At 47.7% G+C, this 16,534-nt stretch overlaps 3 protein-coding genes across 3 annotated transcripts; 2 read left to right on the top strand and 1 right to left on the bottom strand.

Moving 5' to 3' along the window:
• Positions 1-3,205: 3,205 nt before the first annotated feature.
• On the top strand, positions 3,206-9,634 carry LOC119318066 (soluble inorganic pyrophosphatase 6, chloroplastic-like). Its single transcript, XM_037592574.1, has 5 exons — positions 3,206-3,686; positions 7,171-7,271; positions 7,368-7,549; positions 9,136-9,234; positions 9,331-9,634. Exons 1-5 carry the CDS (start codon positions 3,298-3,300, stop codon positions 9,421-9,423), a joined length of 864 nt encoding a protein of 287 aa, XP_037448471.1. The 5' UTR covers positions 3,206-3,297; the 3' UTR covers positions 9,424-9,634.
• Positions 9,635-10,050: 416 nt separating this feature from the next.
• Positions 10,051-12,399, top strand: LOC119314288 (ethylene receptor 4-like). Its single transcript, XM_037589024.1, has 2 exons — positions 10,051-11,751; positions 11,830-12,399. Exons 1-2 carry the CDS (start codon positions 10,051-10,053, stop codon positions 12,313-12,315), a joined length of 2,187 nt encoding a protein of 728 aa, XP_037444921.1. The 3' UTR covers positions 12,316-12,399.
• Positions 12,400-13,026: 627 nt separating this feature from the next.
• On the bottom strand, positions 13,027-15,482 carry LOC119316000. Its single transcript, XM_037590408.1, has 2 exons — positions 14,563-15,482; positions 13,027-13,372 (listed from the first exon to the last, which is right to left on the bottom strand). Exon 1 carries the CDS (start codon positions 15,480-15,482, stop codon positions 14,568-14,570), a length of 915 nt encoding a protein of 304 aa, XP_037446305.1. The 3' UTR covers positions 13,027-13,372; positions 14,563-14,567.
• Between the last annotated feature and the right edge of the window lie 1,052 nt (positions 15,483-16,534).

Below are 16,534 nucleotides of genomic sequence, written 5' to 3'. Positions count from 1 at the left end.
TCAAATATTTTTTATGGCAAATTATGTTTGTTGAGGATGACAAGTTTGGTTGGCGAGCATGGCAAATTCACTTCACTTCATACTTTTGCTAAGAAATTGCCATGCTTGCAAACTAAATTTACCATTCTTACAGCAACATAAATTGCCATGAAAAACATTTGATTTTCCATGTCTAAAAACCTGACGTCGGATTTTCAGCATTTCCGTAGGCATTTTACATTCATCGGTGCGTGACTTCGACTCCGACCTTAAATACAACCAAAATGTACTTAGCTAAGTATTGCCCCTTTTTTTACGGACAAACGTGGTGCTTGCTTGGTTCCTCCCCTGCTGCTGAGCCAACCCACACGGACGTTAATGCACCTCGCCAAACATCCTTTCGGCAGCATTTCCCTCAAAAAGGAAAATCCTTTCCACAGCGTTCGTGGCCAAGCATAAATTCCCTCTGCCTCTCCTGAACGGAGTCATCGAGTATGTTCCTGCAAATGGAAACTGAACCTGGCATGCAGACCGACGCAGCCGGACACACCGCCACCGAACTGATTCCTGATTCACTCGCTCGCAAAGAATCGATGCCCAACTCAACTGAATAGTGATCGCTGCATGCACATGTTTCATATTTTGACCTTTCTACTTGGAGACGCCACCACGCACCGTCAGTTCTCGACCCGTTCCCTTGTCACCACGATTCTGTGCTACCTGCCTCTGTGGTTCCTGATTCAGATGCCGTCTTCAGGATCAAGCACATGTTCTCAAGTATCCTCGTGCTGCACAACATTTTGTTCTTTGCTGATTCATGACCTTTTGTTCTAGTGATGTTAGAACCTTTTGTTCTAAATAAGGACCTGCTCTCGAGTCTTCCTCGTGCTGCACAACGTTTTGTTCTTGCTGATTATGACCGTTTGTTCTGAATAAGGACCTGCTCTGAAGTCTACTCGTCATGAAAAATGCTTTGTTCTTGCTGATAAAAATTACACCGTACGCTTGTTCTGATAAGAACATGTTCTGATGAAGTATCCTCGTGCTGCAAAAGGCTTTGTTCTTGCTGATTTTGACTGTTTGTTCTTTAAGTTCAGAGAAGGTGCTGCACTTTTCAACCCTGAATTTACCATATGGTTTGAGGTTCAACCCTGAACTTAAGCTTACTGCACAACCTTCAACTTTCGATACGGGTTAAGTTGCAACCCCAAAGAAGATTGGAGAAGGTGTTTTTGCGTGACATGCATCCATGATGTGGCATTTGCCCACCAGCAAGAAGAATCGATCATGACCTTGTAGGCAGAAATAACCTGCTATTTGTTTTATATATAAAAACTCTTATTTAAGTTCGAACAAGTGCTGAAAAAGATATTTTGTGATTTTTGTGCAAAATTTATTTCATCATGAAACTTTACAAACATGCAGAATGCATCCATATGTACACGTGTATTTTGCTGAAAATTTTAAAACAAAAAACTCACCTTTTGAATCTTTCAGAAAAAAAGACTTCATAAAGGCCGAGCTCCAATACCCACAAGAAAAAGACCGAGCTCCAATAGCAATTTCCACTATTTGCCTTTTATTTTTCATGAGTAGACCACAATATGATAACCATTCATTGTTCTTTTTTTTTCAGAACAAACACCCACGGAAAGACCCAAACAAGAAATAAGAAAATACATCATAGTCTTCACAGTCTTTCAACTCCATTTTATTAGCAAACGTCACCGACCTCATCATCGCAGAAAACTATAGTAAGGAGCAGTTGTAAAAATCGCACTGGAATATCTATCAACAACACACACCACCATGTGCTAGAGGAATCGCAATAGAAACATGCCGCGAGAGGCATGGAAAATTACACGCTAAAAGAATGTGGGTCAACAACGCATACTGAGAATAAGTTGTTGGAGATTTGTCGCGGAACCACCAATGGGAAGGAAAAAGAACACACATATGAGGCATTACAAAAGAGAGGAGGCTTTCTCGTTCCACCTTCACACTCACCTAGATCCAACATTGGGATTGACCATTTTGACCGCCATCGTCGGTACCATCACATCACCCAAAATATCTGGTTACCCATATCCACGGGACGAGACCACACCCTGACAAGCCCGCCACTAACATTGGAAAAAACATTTTTGAGATGGAAAGGAGGCCATAGGGACTTATTCCATCTTCACGATGTTTTTGCCACCTCAACATCTCTGCGGCGTTGTCGCCGCCTCAACATCGCCGCCAAGACACATGAACAAAAACCTACATGGACTGAAAATACACATCACATGAAGAACCGATTCGTCTCCTCACGCCTAAATGGCAATTGGAGGCAGAGGGGAATAGCTAGTGGCCTTGCTGGAGAAGAGGGAGAAACCCTAGCCACCTTGTGTGGGGGAAGGAGAAGGAAAACGAGAGGCGGCTAGGTGAGAAACAATCATTGTTTGGCGTCTCATGTGTCCAAGTAATGCTAAATTGTTCTCTGAGTGAGATCGTCATAATATACTATCAACAATGAGGCGCATATGGTGATTTAGTCGATCTTGAAACTTCGCAACTCTATTCATTAGTAAGTAATGTGTGATTGTATGCACACCTATGTGCACTACAGCACTAGTGTTTTCTATCTATACATGTGAAAAGATGACGATAACATGAGTTATTTTCCTTCAGATTCTAAGGCCCCGCTTGGTACAAAAGACAAGCGTAGAAATTTCAGAAGATAAGATTCACATAGAAAATATTTCTGTGGTAACATTTGGAACAAAGAAATTGTTAATCTACATTTCTTTGATTTTTTTTCTATGGAATGGCCTATTCCATATAAATTTTGGAGGAAAACCATACATGAGATCTTACTTCATTTTCTTTCTCTTTGTGTCCACAATTCATCTGTTTTTTCTACGTGCCATCCAAACAACAACATTCTTGTGCATTTCTAATTTCTGGTGTTCCAAACGGAGAATGATTGTTTTTTTAGTCCAATGAGTTTTTTTTTAACACAATACAGATGGGGAATTGAGGAAAGACGACGAATGGAAGCACGTACCACACTGGGAGCCCATTTTTTAGCCCAGCATCCAAATGGGCCTAGGCGTACCCTACGAACAAGGCCTGCACGTGGCCCATGAAAACATTCTCGAGATCTGTCAGGATAGGGCCCACCTAGCACAGCCCGTAGCCACCACGCAAAATCCGCAAAAAGTTTCATCGCCTCGTCATCCGCAGCTCCACTTTCCAGTCCGCAGTGACCGCCGCCGCCGCCACCTCCACCCGCTCCTCACCTACCCCGGCGGCGACCCCCCAGGTACACCCCGAATGGCGACGGCGGTCACGGCGTCGGCCACCGCGGCGACCCGCTTCACGCGCCTGGCGGGCGTCGCCCTCCGGCGCAGCAGCTGCCGCCCCCGCACCGCGGTGCGCTTCCAGCGCCCGGGGCTCACCACCACCGCGCTCCTCAGGCCCACCGAGCTCAAGCCCAAGGACCAGGGCCAGCCCGAGACGCTCGACTACCGCGTCTTCCTCGTCGACGGCGCCGACCGCAAGGTGTCCCCGTGGCACGACGTGCCGCTCCGCGCTGGGGACGGGGCGTTCCACTTCATCGTGGAGATCCCCAAGGAGAGCAGCGCCAAGATGGAGGTCGCCACCGACGAGGCCTACACGCCCATCAAGCAGGACACCAAGAAGGGCAACCTTCGTTACTACCCGTAAGGACTCTGAAACCAAGGAAATTTCGACCCCAAATGCCATAATTTACGTTATTGCTGATAAATATTGCGTCTTCCGTGTCACACAAATTTAAGTTGGGGCTATATTAGCGAGCGAAATGATTGGGATTGTTTAGTAGAGGGCTAGAGGCCAGATGTCTAGAGGCAAATTGATTGCTGTTCTGATGAAATTGGGGGCTGTGAGGCCCTTTTAAATGGAAAGAAGTAGTGGGCTAGAGGTTTCATCGACAAGAAGAGAATGCCATGAGTTTACCAAATTTCCAAGCTTATTACTCCCATCTTAGGAACGAAGAATGGAATAGATTAGAGATGAGTAACAGTTGTTGACTTACTGCTGCACTACCAGAACTCCTATTTCGGTTTTGGTTCTAGTGCCTTAAGAGGATAAAACAGTGTGTTACAAAGAGGGAGGATACCATCCCCATGATATGAATTTGGTGAAAAAATATTGGCGCCTTTACAATTTTAGTACTCCCTCCTATCCAAATTAATTGTCGCAGCTCTAGTACAACTTTGAACTAAAGTTGTACCGAAGATGTGACAATTAATTTGGATCTGAGGGAGTAGCAAAGTTTATGGTTATGGTTTTTAGAAATTTAGTGGCCATGAGAACTAAGTTGGAGATTACATCCTTCTCATGAGTTTGGCTGGTATAATTCAATTGCCGTAATGGGTGGCTCGAATTTGTGGTAGGATTAAGAGAGTAGTTGTAGTCTCCAGTCAAATGTTTACAGTCTTTTTCGCCTTTATGGCTGAGACTATGGAATTATTGGTGAGTAAATATGTCTGTTGTCTGGCCTAACCTTAAGGGTTACAATTTTATGCAAATTGGCATATATGAAGATGTATTTCGTGTACTTTCTGGCAATTTGATGATCCTTTGTGGAATTGCTGGCAGACAACTTAACCTTGATTGAAAGATTTGTAAGTGACAATATGAAGAGAAACACTTGCACTTATACTGATAGTTCATATATGTCTTCTAGTGGTACCAACTAAAGTGTTGTGGTGGAATGTCTATAACTAAGCTTTTTATTGTCACTGTTGATTGTCATTTTGTGTTTATGAAGACAAACACATGATCTTTGCTTGTCATTGTTCGTAACTGTAAGTGGCAATATGAAGAGAAATACATGATATTTGCTTTTCACTGTAGATTGTCATTGTCCGTAACCTTAAGTGGCAATATGAAGACAAACACATGATCTTTGATTGTCACTGTAGGTTTTTTATATTAGCAAACCTTGCACCAACCGATGGTTCTGTTGTTGTCCTTTATTTAAAAGGTAACTTTGGAAGAAAAACCGGCAGAGTGGTAGTTCTTTTCGTGCTTTCCTTTGTGGTATAGTGGAGAAATAATAGGAGATTAGTACTCTTGCATCAATCACTGTCAGGAAGCTTTACTTCAATGTAGAAAGGCTATAGAGGCTGCCATATGTTTTATTTCAGGGAGAGAGAAGTCCATATTACAACCTTGAACTCTTCCATCTGTCTAAGATTCAACCCTGAACTCTGAAACCGTCTTCAACCCTTAACTATGAAAACCGGCTAGGAATCAACCATCCCCTCTCCTCAAACTGGTTTTCGCTGAGTAGACCTGGTTTTGATCCGTTGACCTGCCAGTCAGCATCCCAGTAAGCAAGTCCGCTTAACTTAAATTTTGACCAGAAAATGGAAGTGTCCAGGAAAAAAAATGAAAAAGTTGTGTAAAATGAACACTACTATAGTGATCATTCTGTGAAAGTTTCACACTTCTTTGCCAAATAGATTTAAAAATACACTTAAATTACATTTTCAGCCCCTTTTTTGGTCAAAATTTGAGGGCATTCCTAATTCTATTTGGAACAAATGTTTGAAACTTTCCCAGAATGATCACTATGTTAGTGTTGATCAGATTATTTAAAAAATCCGAACACTCCCATCTTTTTGTCAAAATTTGGGGCTGAAAATGTTATTTAATTGCATTTTTATATCTGCTTGGCAAAAATGTGTGAAACTTTGCCAGAATTATAACTGTATTAGCGTTGATTTTACTGAAGTTTTTCAATTATTTCTGGACATTTTCATTTTTTTGGGCAACATTTGACCCCAAAAGGGGCTGAAAATATAATTTAAATGTAGTTTTAAATCTGTTTACCAAAAACTTGTGAAACTTTCCCAGAATTATCACTATATTAGTGTTAATTTTGCAGAATGGTTTCAATTTTTTATGGAGACTTTCATTTCTTTGGTCAAAATTTGAACAAAAAAGGGGCTGAAAATGTAATTTAAGTGTATTTTAAATTTGGTAAAAATGCGTGAAATTTTTCCAGAATGATCACTATATTTGTGTTAATTTTACAGAATGTTTTCAATTTTTGATCAAAATTTGACCATAAAAGGGGGCGAAAATGTAATTTAAGTGTAACTTTTAATCATTTTGGCAAAAATGTGTGAACCTTTCCCAGAATGATCACTATATTAGTGTTGATTTTATAGATATTTTTCATTTTTTTATGGGCACTTCCATTTTTAGGTCAAAAAATATTTTAAGTGGGCTTGCTTATGTGGCTGCTGACTGGTCGGTTAACGCATCAAAATCAGGCCCATTCAGCAAAAACCAGTTTGAGGAGAGGGGAGGGTTGATTCCCAGCCGATTTTGATAGTTCAGGCCTTCAGGATTGAATCTTAGGCGGTTTCAGAGTTCATGGTTGTTATATGGACTTATCTCTTTTAGGGATTTCTTCAAGATTTTATATTCTCCTATGTATGGCAGTGGGATCACTTTTAAGTCTACTTTGGTTCCCTTTTTTCATATGCCCATCTAAAAAATAGCAGATCTCGTGAGGATACACTGTTCATTTTTATACAAAATCAAATCTAGAGTGCTCTTAAAAATCTCTATGATTAAATGCCACCAAAACTTTACTGACCATAGCTAGGTTGTACTGGTTCAAGTTGAAGTGTGTTGTTGAATATTTAAGTGTGCTTGGTCGTTTTTCTTGACAAAAGAAATTTTAAGCTGTTCTTTCATGCCTTATCTTGGTTCCTGTTGAAAAGGGGTTAGTGTGCATATTTAGGGGCTGTTTGGTTCTAGGCCTTATATTGCCACACTTTGCCACGCATTTTTGCCAAGCTTGCCTAAGGTTAGTTCAACAAAATGAGAGCCACAAATTGGCAAGCCTAAGGCAATCTTGCCACATTTTTTGTGTGTATGTCATGCGGGGCCCTAGTATGGCTTGCCTAAGGCGTGGCTTGAACCAAACACCCACCTAAGTTGGTCAAACTTGCCTAATCTTAGATGTGCAAACCAAACTGCCCCTTATTGAAGTACTTATTTTCTTGTTGAGGTTTTATTTGACACAAGCTTCAAGTGAGAAATTCCCCTGCTTGCTGGCAAGGCAATTGAGATAATGAGTTTATGCAACTAATGCCCCTGTTGATAACTGTGTGTGGCTATTCCTGATATCATCTGTTATATTAGGTACAACATCAACTGGAACTACGGGTTACTTCCCCAGACATGGGAGGACCCGACAGCTGCAAATGCTGATGTTGAAGGAGCACTTGGAGACAATGATCCTGGTAGTTAACTTCTCTGTTTTACTATCTTCTATGAGCATGTTTTTTATATTAGCTCTATCCACTGTAATAAATATTTCCCTTGAACTTCTTTCTCAGTTGATGTTGTCGAGATTGGTGAAAGACGGGCCAATATTGGGGATGTTCTTAGGGTGAAACCATTGGCAGCTTTAGCAATGATCGACGAGGGAGAGCTTGACTGGAAAATTGTGGCCATCTCTCTGGATGATCCCAAAGCATCTCTTGTGAATGATGTAGATGATGTCGAGGAGCATTTTCCGGTATGATTGATGTCCTTGTCCTTACGTTTAGTGTTTGTCCTTGTTCTCCTTTGGTATCTGGTGCCTATATACCCTTACGTAAAGTAGGATATGCACACATATCATATGAGCGCCGTTTTCTGTTTCTAGTATTGATCACAGCTAAGTAGTTGGGAGCAACTCAGTTGCACCTACGTCTGGATGTTTCCTTGTACTCATTTTCCCTAACCAATATAATCCAGATATCAATGTCAAAAATATTTTGGTTGCATTCATGGCATTGAAAAGGAAACACATAGAGTACTCCTGGTATAATTACTGAACTGTACTCCCTCTTTTCCGGTTTATAAGGCTCAAATCTGAAATCTCATCAATCAAGGCATTTTGTGAGTGGAGGAATGTATCTCGTACTTTACAAAACTACCCCAATTAAACTCATGCATTAAATTGGATTAATTGCAGTGCATGCATGCTTGGCCACTAGATAAGTAGAAACATTATATGCATTGGTGTGTTCCTTTTTAATTCTTACATGCAAAGATTTAATGTGTCTTGGAAACTAAAAATGAGATGGAGATGAGCCCTATAAATTAAAAAAGGGCAACCTGGTGCATGTAGCTCCCGCTTGCGCAGGGTCCAGGGAAGGGTCCGACCACTTTGGGTCTATAGTACGCAGCCTTTCCCTACATTTCTGTAAGAGGCTGTTTCCAGGACTTGAACCCATGACCTCATGGTCACAGATGAGCCCTATAAATTAAAAAAACAAAAATGTTGAGATAAGCCCTATAAACCGGAAAGGAGGGAGTAGCAATCTACCACATGCTTTTCTGACCACAAGTGCATGTATAATTATTGAACTCCTGGTACAATTACTGAACTCTAGCAATCTACTCCCTCCCTTCCGGCTTATAGGGCTCAATTCAAAAATCTCACCAACCAAGGTAGATGATGAGTGGTGGAATAATTTTTGTAGTTTGCAAAACTACTCAATTAATGCACTTGTTTTCCTCAAAAAATTGTGTTTACCAATGCATACATGTGTGGCCAATAAATGACCAAGAAGCTTTGCATGCATTGGCGAGTTTTATCACAATTCTTGCATGCAGAGATTTAATGCACCTTGAAATGTGATCATGTGATGGGAAGTAATAAAAATGAGACTTATAAAATGGAAAAACTGAAATTTTGAGATGAGCCCTGTAAACCGGAAGGGAGATAGTTTATCTTAAAATTTTAGTTTTTCTGTTTTATAAGTTTCAGTTTGATTGCTCCTCATCACATGTTCATATTTCGAGGTGCATTAAATCATTGCATGCAAGGATTAAGAGACAATTGACCAATGCATGTGGAAGTTCTTGATCATTTATTTTCCATGCATGCATGCATGCATCGCAATTAGTGCATTGGTAAACACATTTTTTGAGGAAAACGAGCGCATTAATTCAGTACTTTTGCAAATTACAAAAATTATTCCACCGTTCATCATTTACCTTGGTTGATGAGATTTTTGAATTGAGTCCTATAAACCGGAAGGGAGGTACTGTACCAAGTTCAGATCAGTTCCACTGTGGGCATTGATTTGAAACCTAATTGTGGCACCTATTCAGGGAACATTGACTGCAATCAGAGACTGGTTCAGAGACTACAAGATACCAGACGGAAAGCCCGCCAACAGATTCGGCCTCGGCAACAAGCCCACAAGCAAGGTAAGCCCGATCTTAGCTCAGCTTCTTGGTTTACCCTCTTGAAACGCAGAAGATATTTATGCAATATATATCTATGTCCTTGTTTGCCGCAACCAGGAATATGCCCTGAAGGTGATAGAAGAAACCAACGAGTCATGGGAGAAATTGGTGAAGAGGAAAATCCCGGCGGGAGAGCTCTCGCTAGCCTAGCCTTTTACAGGCCCATGAGAAGCCAACAACACATTCTTTCAGTGACATACTACTCCCTCCTAAGCGTGCTGCTCTTTTGTGACGTGTACCTACGAACACGCTTCTTCATCTGCAGAACATTCCGTGTGCCTGTTAAAACAGGAATAAAAATGAATAACCTGGTTGTGGAGCGAATAAAATGATTTCCGAGCAAGTTTCTCGCAAGGAACAAGGCTGAATGTTCTTTTGTCGAGTTCTTACGCGGCTGCGCCGAAAATGGGTCATCTATCTGCCTGGAAATCCGGAAAGTCGGGCTGGCGGGGAGGGTGCGTGGCTACGAAGAAATGAGAAGATTCATTTGCCCAGTTCTTCCTCCTCTGTTGCAAGGCCTGGGCTGGGCTGGGCTGTCGGCTAGTCAGGGTGGCGCCCGATGCATGGGGCATGTCAGCGTTGGGCACACACCTGTCCTCTCCCCGGCTCGCCACCGCACCGGAATCAAACCGCCACCGCCGCGTCTCTCTCTCCACGTCGGCATCTTCTCCGACCAAATCATTGCGCGCATGCATATACTACTGCATGCATTAGCCTTAACCGCTCAGACCAGCTAGCTCGACCAGCCACCGGAGGGAAGAACCGACCGAGGCAGCAATGGCGCGGCACTTCGCGGCGGCGGGGGCGGGGGCGGTGCAGCGGTACTACTGCGGCGGCGCGTGCGACGGGCGGGACGACGGCGCGGTGCAGGCGATGCTGCAGTGCCAGCGGGTGAGCGACTTCCTCATCGCGGCCTCCTACCTCTCCATCCCGCTCGAGCTGCTCTACTTCGCCTCCTGCGCCGACCTCGCGCCGCTCAAGTGGCTGCTGCTGCAGCTGGCCGCCTTCGCCGTGCTCGGCGGCGCCACCCACCTGCTCGCCGTCTTCTCCCTCGCCCACCCGCACTCCTCGGGCCTCCTCCTCGCCTCCACCGCCGCCAAGCTCCTCGCCGCGCTCGTCTCCTTCGCCACCGCCGTCTCCCTCGTCGCGCTCATCCCGCGCCTCATCCGCGCCAAGCTCCGGGAGGCGTTCCTGCGGGCCAAGGCGCGCCAGCTCGACCGCGACCTCGGCCTCATCCGCCGCCGCGTCGAGGCCACCTCCCGCGTCGTCCGCATGCTCACCCACCGCATCCGCAGCTCCCCGCTCGACGCGCACTCCATCCTCCACACCACCATGCTCCACCTCGCCGACGCCCTCGAGCTCCACAGCTGCGCCGTCTGGATGCCCGGCCGCGACGCCGGCGACGACCTCCACCTGGTGCACCAGCTCAGCCTCAGGGGCAAGGGCCCCGTCCGCGTCGTGCTCGGCTCGCAGGCTCCCATCTCCCCGGGTGACCCGGACGTGATCGACGTAATGGCAAGCGAGGCCGCCAAGGTGCTCAGGCCAGGCTCGGAGCTCGCGACGGCGAGCAGCGGCGAGCTCCAGCCGCCGGGTGCCGTGGCTGCCATACGGATCCCCATGCTCGAGGTCTCCAACTTCGACGGAGGAAAGACACCGGTGGCGAGCTCATATGCCATACTGGTGTTGGCTCTTCGCAGCAAGGCATCAGGCTCCGGTTCCAGAGAGTGGAGCGGCCATGACCTGGAGGTTGTGCAGGTTATCGCCGACCAGGTCGCCGTGGCGCTCTCTCACGCGGCGGTCCTAGAGGAGTGGCAGGCCATGAGCGACAGGCTTGCCGAGCAGAACAGGGCCTTGCTGCACGCCAAGCAGGACGCGATGATGGCGACCGAGGGCATCAACAGCATCCAGAGCGCCATGTGCGACGGCATGCGAAGGCCGATGTACTCCATCATCGGCCTGCTCTCCATGGTGCGGCAGGCGGAGGACATGCGCCCCGAGCAGAGGCTCGTGGCCGACGCCATTGCCAGGACGAGCACCCTGTCGCTGGCACTGATGAACGACGTCGACACGGAGACGTTGACGGTGAACCGCATGCCGTTCGACCTGCGCTCCTTGATGAGGGAGGCCATGAGCGTCGCCGGGTGCCTGGCCAGCTGCGGCGGGGCTGGTTTCTCGTACCAGCTGGAGAACGCCTTGCCTGAGTGGGTCGTTGGCGACGAGACGAGGGTCTTCCATCTCCTGCTGCAAATGGCGGGTGATGTGCTCGGTCAGCGGCGCGATGGAGCAGGGCGTCTCTCATTATCCATCAAGAGCTGCAGTGCGGACCAAAAGGATTGCATCCCGGTGTGCCCAAATCTGTCTGCAGGCTGTAGCATATGCGTTGAGTTTCAGGTTGCCATGGAAAGATCAACTGGATGCAGCCAGCCACCCAGCAGCCCGGCCAGCTCTCAGATCAACATGTGCAAGAAGATTGTGCAGGTTGGTATTCACTTGGTATACCAGAAGGAAATTTTGCAGCTACCGGTTGTTAATTCATCCTTCACCTCATTTCTTCAGATGATGAACGGTACCATGTGGTCGGCATCGGATGGCGAAAGCATCACCCTCATCCTGCACTTCCAGCTGCAGCAATCACGCGTGTGCCGAAGAACGTCGTCGTCCATCCCTCACTTCAACGGCCTGAGGATCCTGCTCGCAGATGGCGACGGCATGAGCCGGGCGGTGACCCAGAAGCTCCTCGAGCAGCTCGGCTGCCAGGTCATATCGGTGTCGTCAGGCGCCCATTGCCTGGCCTTGCTGGGGAGCGCCGGCTCCTCCTTCCAGCTCCTCCTCCTGGACCTTGACATGGATGCATTTGAGGTGGCACTCCAGATCAGGGGGCTCAAGAACAGGCGCTGGCTCCTTATAGTTGCTGCTCTCGCCGTGACCGTCGACGACAACATCCGTGAGATGTGCCGCCACTCGGGGATAAACGGCCTGATCCAGAAACCCCTTACACTGACGGCGCTGGGAGCTCAGCTCCACAGAGTCCTTCGGAACTGATGATGAAATTAGTCATCTCATGCATAATGCATTTTGTGTTTCCATCACAAGACAGGGAGCTGATCCACAAGCCTCTGAGATGAACAAGAGGTAAATTGGCAAAAACAAGTATTTGATCATTTGATATATAGTTTCATATCAATGACTTTGCGCGTAATTTGCGCAAATTCATTTCAGAAGAATAAAACATGCAATGTAATGCGCAAGAAAATGAAAGGGGCGCAGACTAAACCCGAAAAAAAGGGAGGGGCAGCAGACACTCACCAGTCACCAAGATAGCAGCATCATATCCCAAGCGCATGAGTCCTGGGACAAATAACAAGGAGCAGGGGAGCAGATGAACCAGCAGAATCTCCAACTGATAATGTTGTATGCATGTATATAATGTCTTGTATTGTCCTCTGTAACTGTTGTATTGCTACTTATTGGCTATTGCTGCTGCTTGCACGATCGTACCATCATCTGGCTTCCTCACTGAAGATGCTTGCGAAACTCACTGCAACTTGCGATCAGTGTCGTGCAAAACAGCACAGCAACAAGTCGCAATCTGCACAATATTGTTCTCTGCCTCTTTTCTGGTCATCAACAGAACAAAAATATGAAAATGCATTTGGCATGGACGCATGGAATGCCTAACTTCTGAACATCAATGGCATATGAAAAATAGTCAACTGTTTAATGGCAGATCGTGGAACTGGGTACTCAGTAACGCACGTTAAGCAAATTATTTTCACCACACCATCAAGCAATGAAAACCAAAAGATGCTGGATTCTTACAGTTGAAAAATGCAGCCCTAACATCGCAGACACAGACGTTACAAAACAGTTTACAAATCGGCTGAGCATCTGAATCATTTTCATGGTCTAAATCTAAAGGAAGAGCAAAACTAGCACCTATATGAACCTAAAGCAAAGTGACAGTAACTAGACGCAGCAGACAGAGACATGCAGATTGTACAGCTACAGCATGTCGGCGCTGATCATTACTTGATAAGGTCTTGTAACTCAGCAACTGAATACAGATCTAGCTGGCTCGGCGCACCTCATCAACTTGTACCTGCAGGAGTGTTTGGATAACATGAGTGGATGCAAACAAGGGAAGAGGATATCTCACGCAAAATATCTTAACAAGAGACAGTAAATTCAAGTGGTGCTGAGTGCTCAGCAGGTAAGACAAATGCAAGAAAGATCACTGGGATGTTACTATAAACTTTACTGCAAACCTGCAGCCGGTCACAAAACAAATAGAATTCCTAGAAGTATCGACTTTGCAATGTAGATATTCAGGAGAGATTTCAAGTGGGGTAGGGACAAGATGTCTACTATGGCGTCTAGATAATACAGGTGCTCTAAGGAATATGAAACCAACATTACCCATGTATAGATAGAAGATTCTGTCATTATTATGCATAGACCAAGAAGTCCAGACAGCATCTCAGTATCATTGCATAGAAGAAGCACATTGAGAGATTTCAAGTGGGGTAGGGACATAGATTGCATAGATCGTACCGTATTATTGCATAGAAGAAGCACAGTTATAACAAAACTGTTCCTGCCTTGGCTGTATCAGTAACTATGCCTGGCTTATCAGTTACAAGTAATGTGTTGAATAGATGGCTGAAGTAGGATGCATTTGTATTTGAGAATCAGATGTCCAAGGATATATCGAATTAAGGGTTACAGTAGAGGAAAACAAAGAACTGAGGAGTTGCTGGCAATTTAGAACTGACATCATCAAGTCTGATGTAGAGAATAAATAATTAAATCTGAGATCCAAGTTATGCAATTATCTGGGCTTAGTCGTGTAAACAAACTGAAACCAAGCTATTTTAGCACGCTCGAGTTCTGATCTTTCGCAGTTTTTCAAAACAAGATGTTACTTCGTTCGCACTGAAGAGCATAATTGCAGAATTTAACAGTATCTTCTAGCTGACGGGATGGAACAGTTGATGAGCTAATTTTGTGGAACGAAGTCATACTACCACACAAGAGGGTTACCATTGATGACAAAATATTGTAGTAATAGCCAGACACTACATAACAAGAATGCACAAAATATTCTAACTCAATTTCCAAGCAATTTTACAAAGCAAATCTACTGTAATTGACCCTAACAAACACTAAATAACAGAATGCATAGCAACTGTAAGCTGATTACCCAGCAAGAAGTTAAACTGGTGAAGCAAATAGCATACTAAGTTGTTTTCTGAAGACCAGATGCAACATTGGCGGGGTTGACAGTCATACCAGAGCTAGGGGCCGAGGCCCTTAATGGCGTCAAGGAGCAGGCCGTAGACCTCCTTGGCCAGATCGTGCCGCTTAATCTGCGAGTGCACTTCTGCATCCAGCTGCCGCCTCCACTTGGCTTCGATCCATCTCGCGTCTTCCGTTGCTAGCTTTGACAGCCCCTTCTCCAGGGACACCCCGGACAGCGCCGGGCCGTCCGTCTTCCAGTACGCATCGAGCACCTCGGTGGCCACCGGGAGCATGGCTGCCGCGTCCGGGACGTTGCCGCGCCCGCGCTCCTCCTCCTCGTCGTCCTCCTCTTCCTCCGGCGCGGCGTCCTTTTCGGCGGGCAGGCCGAAGTTGGCGCCCCAGACCTTCTTGCAGAGGTCGCGCAGGCGCTGCTCGTGCCGGCTGACGACCGCGGACGGCACCGCGTGGTCGAACTTGCTCTTGAGCCGCTTCAGCTTGTAGTACACCTTGGGCTGGTCGATGTGCGGGGAGATGGAGCCCCGGATGGCGTCGAAGAGCGCGCCCATGTCCGGGAGGCCCGGGACGCGGCCGTGGCGCACGCGGAAGGCGGCCGCCGAGTTGAGGAGGGCCACCTCGTCGGCGTCGCTCCAGACCACGCCGTAGGATCTGGCGCCGGAGGAGGACGCGGCGGGCGCGCTGGCGGCCAGCGCGGCCAGCGCGGCGGCCTCCTGGAAGGCGCGGACGGGCCTGCGGAGGGCGGGCGAGGGCGCGCGGGCCCTGCGGTCGGCGGGCGCGGTCACCGCGTCGGAGTCCGGGGGCGCGCGGGGCCGGCGCGTGCGCTCGCTCCTGCGGGAGGGGGAGCCGCGCGGGCTAGGGTAGGGCTCGGGGCGGCCGTCGTCCGGGCGCGGCCTGGGGCGGGACGAGCGCTTCCTCGACCCCGATGGGGACGGGGTCGCCGCGTCGGCCTCCATGGCGCTCGGGGCCGGCCGCTGGCTTGGATGGCGTGGGCGGGGGCGCGGGTGCGGGGGCTGGTGCGTGCGGCGTGCGGGTGCTGGTGCGACGGGCGTGCGCGTCGTGGGCTCGTGAGGTTATCGAGTTGGGCGCTCTGGAGGCCGGGCTGGGGTGGGTGACCAGAGGCAGAGCGACAGGCAGCAGAACGTGAGCGTCGGTTTGGTTTTGGAGAAAATTTCCTGCCTGACACACCGCGGAAAGCATTTGCTGTCATATATGCCGCGGATGCTGATGCACTTTGTGTAAACTTGCTCAGACCTTTCTAGATTTGACTTATGACAAAACTACCACGCAGTGTGATTTGAAAATTGTCAACGTTTGGCGTCGGTCGGTCGACTGGTGCAAGCATAGGATCGGTCACCTTTCCTGGTTCGTAAGGTCAACTCCACCGCACGACCCTAAATGACCAGTCCGTGTCCGTTTGGGGATAAAGGATAAACAGATAAAACAGACCGCCCAACGCGCGAGAGCAAACAAACCGTTGTCCCTTTTTGGTTCGCTTTCGATCCATTCCTGACCCAACTTTGGGTCGCGTTTGCGGCCGAACGGACAGCACGCGGACGGACGGGACGCGCGCCCTTGTCCTCCCCTGGCCCGCCTGTCGTGGACACGATCGCCCACACTTTCCCTCCGTTTTGCCCAAAACTCTCCCGCGCCATCATGGCCGACGACCCGAAGAATCCCGGTGACCCGACCGCGGCCGCGCGCCCCGCGGCGAAGAAGAAGGGTACCACGAAGTCGCGGTCGGAGCTCACCTGGCGGAGGTAGCCAAGCTTGATGCCGAATCGGCCAAGAGGAGGAGCCGACGGGCAAAGGATAAGGAGAAGAAGGTCGCTGCGGGCTACGCCACCGCGCTGCATGCCGCGCAGCACCAGGCGGACATCGATGACAAGGAGTCCATCATTGCCAAGGCGCACGCCCTCCTCATGTTAGGGTTGTGTCGACCACCGCCGGCCATCCTCTCGGTCGCTGCCATGGCCGCAGCCAGCAAAGGCTCGTCGGTCGATCGTCC

This window comes from Triticum dicoccoides, chromosome 6A (assembly GCF_002162155.2).
Source record: "Triticum dicoccoides isolate Atlit2015 ecotype Zavitan chromosome 6A, WEW_v2.0, whole genome shotgun sequence".
NCBI lineage: Eukaryota > Viridiplantae > Streptophyta > Magnoliopsida > Poales > Poaceae > Triticum > Triticum dicoccoides.
Note: the sequence above shows the minus strand (reverse complement) of the source record. Positions and strands in the feature narration are given on the sequence as shown.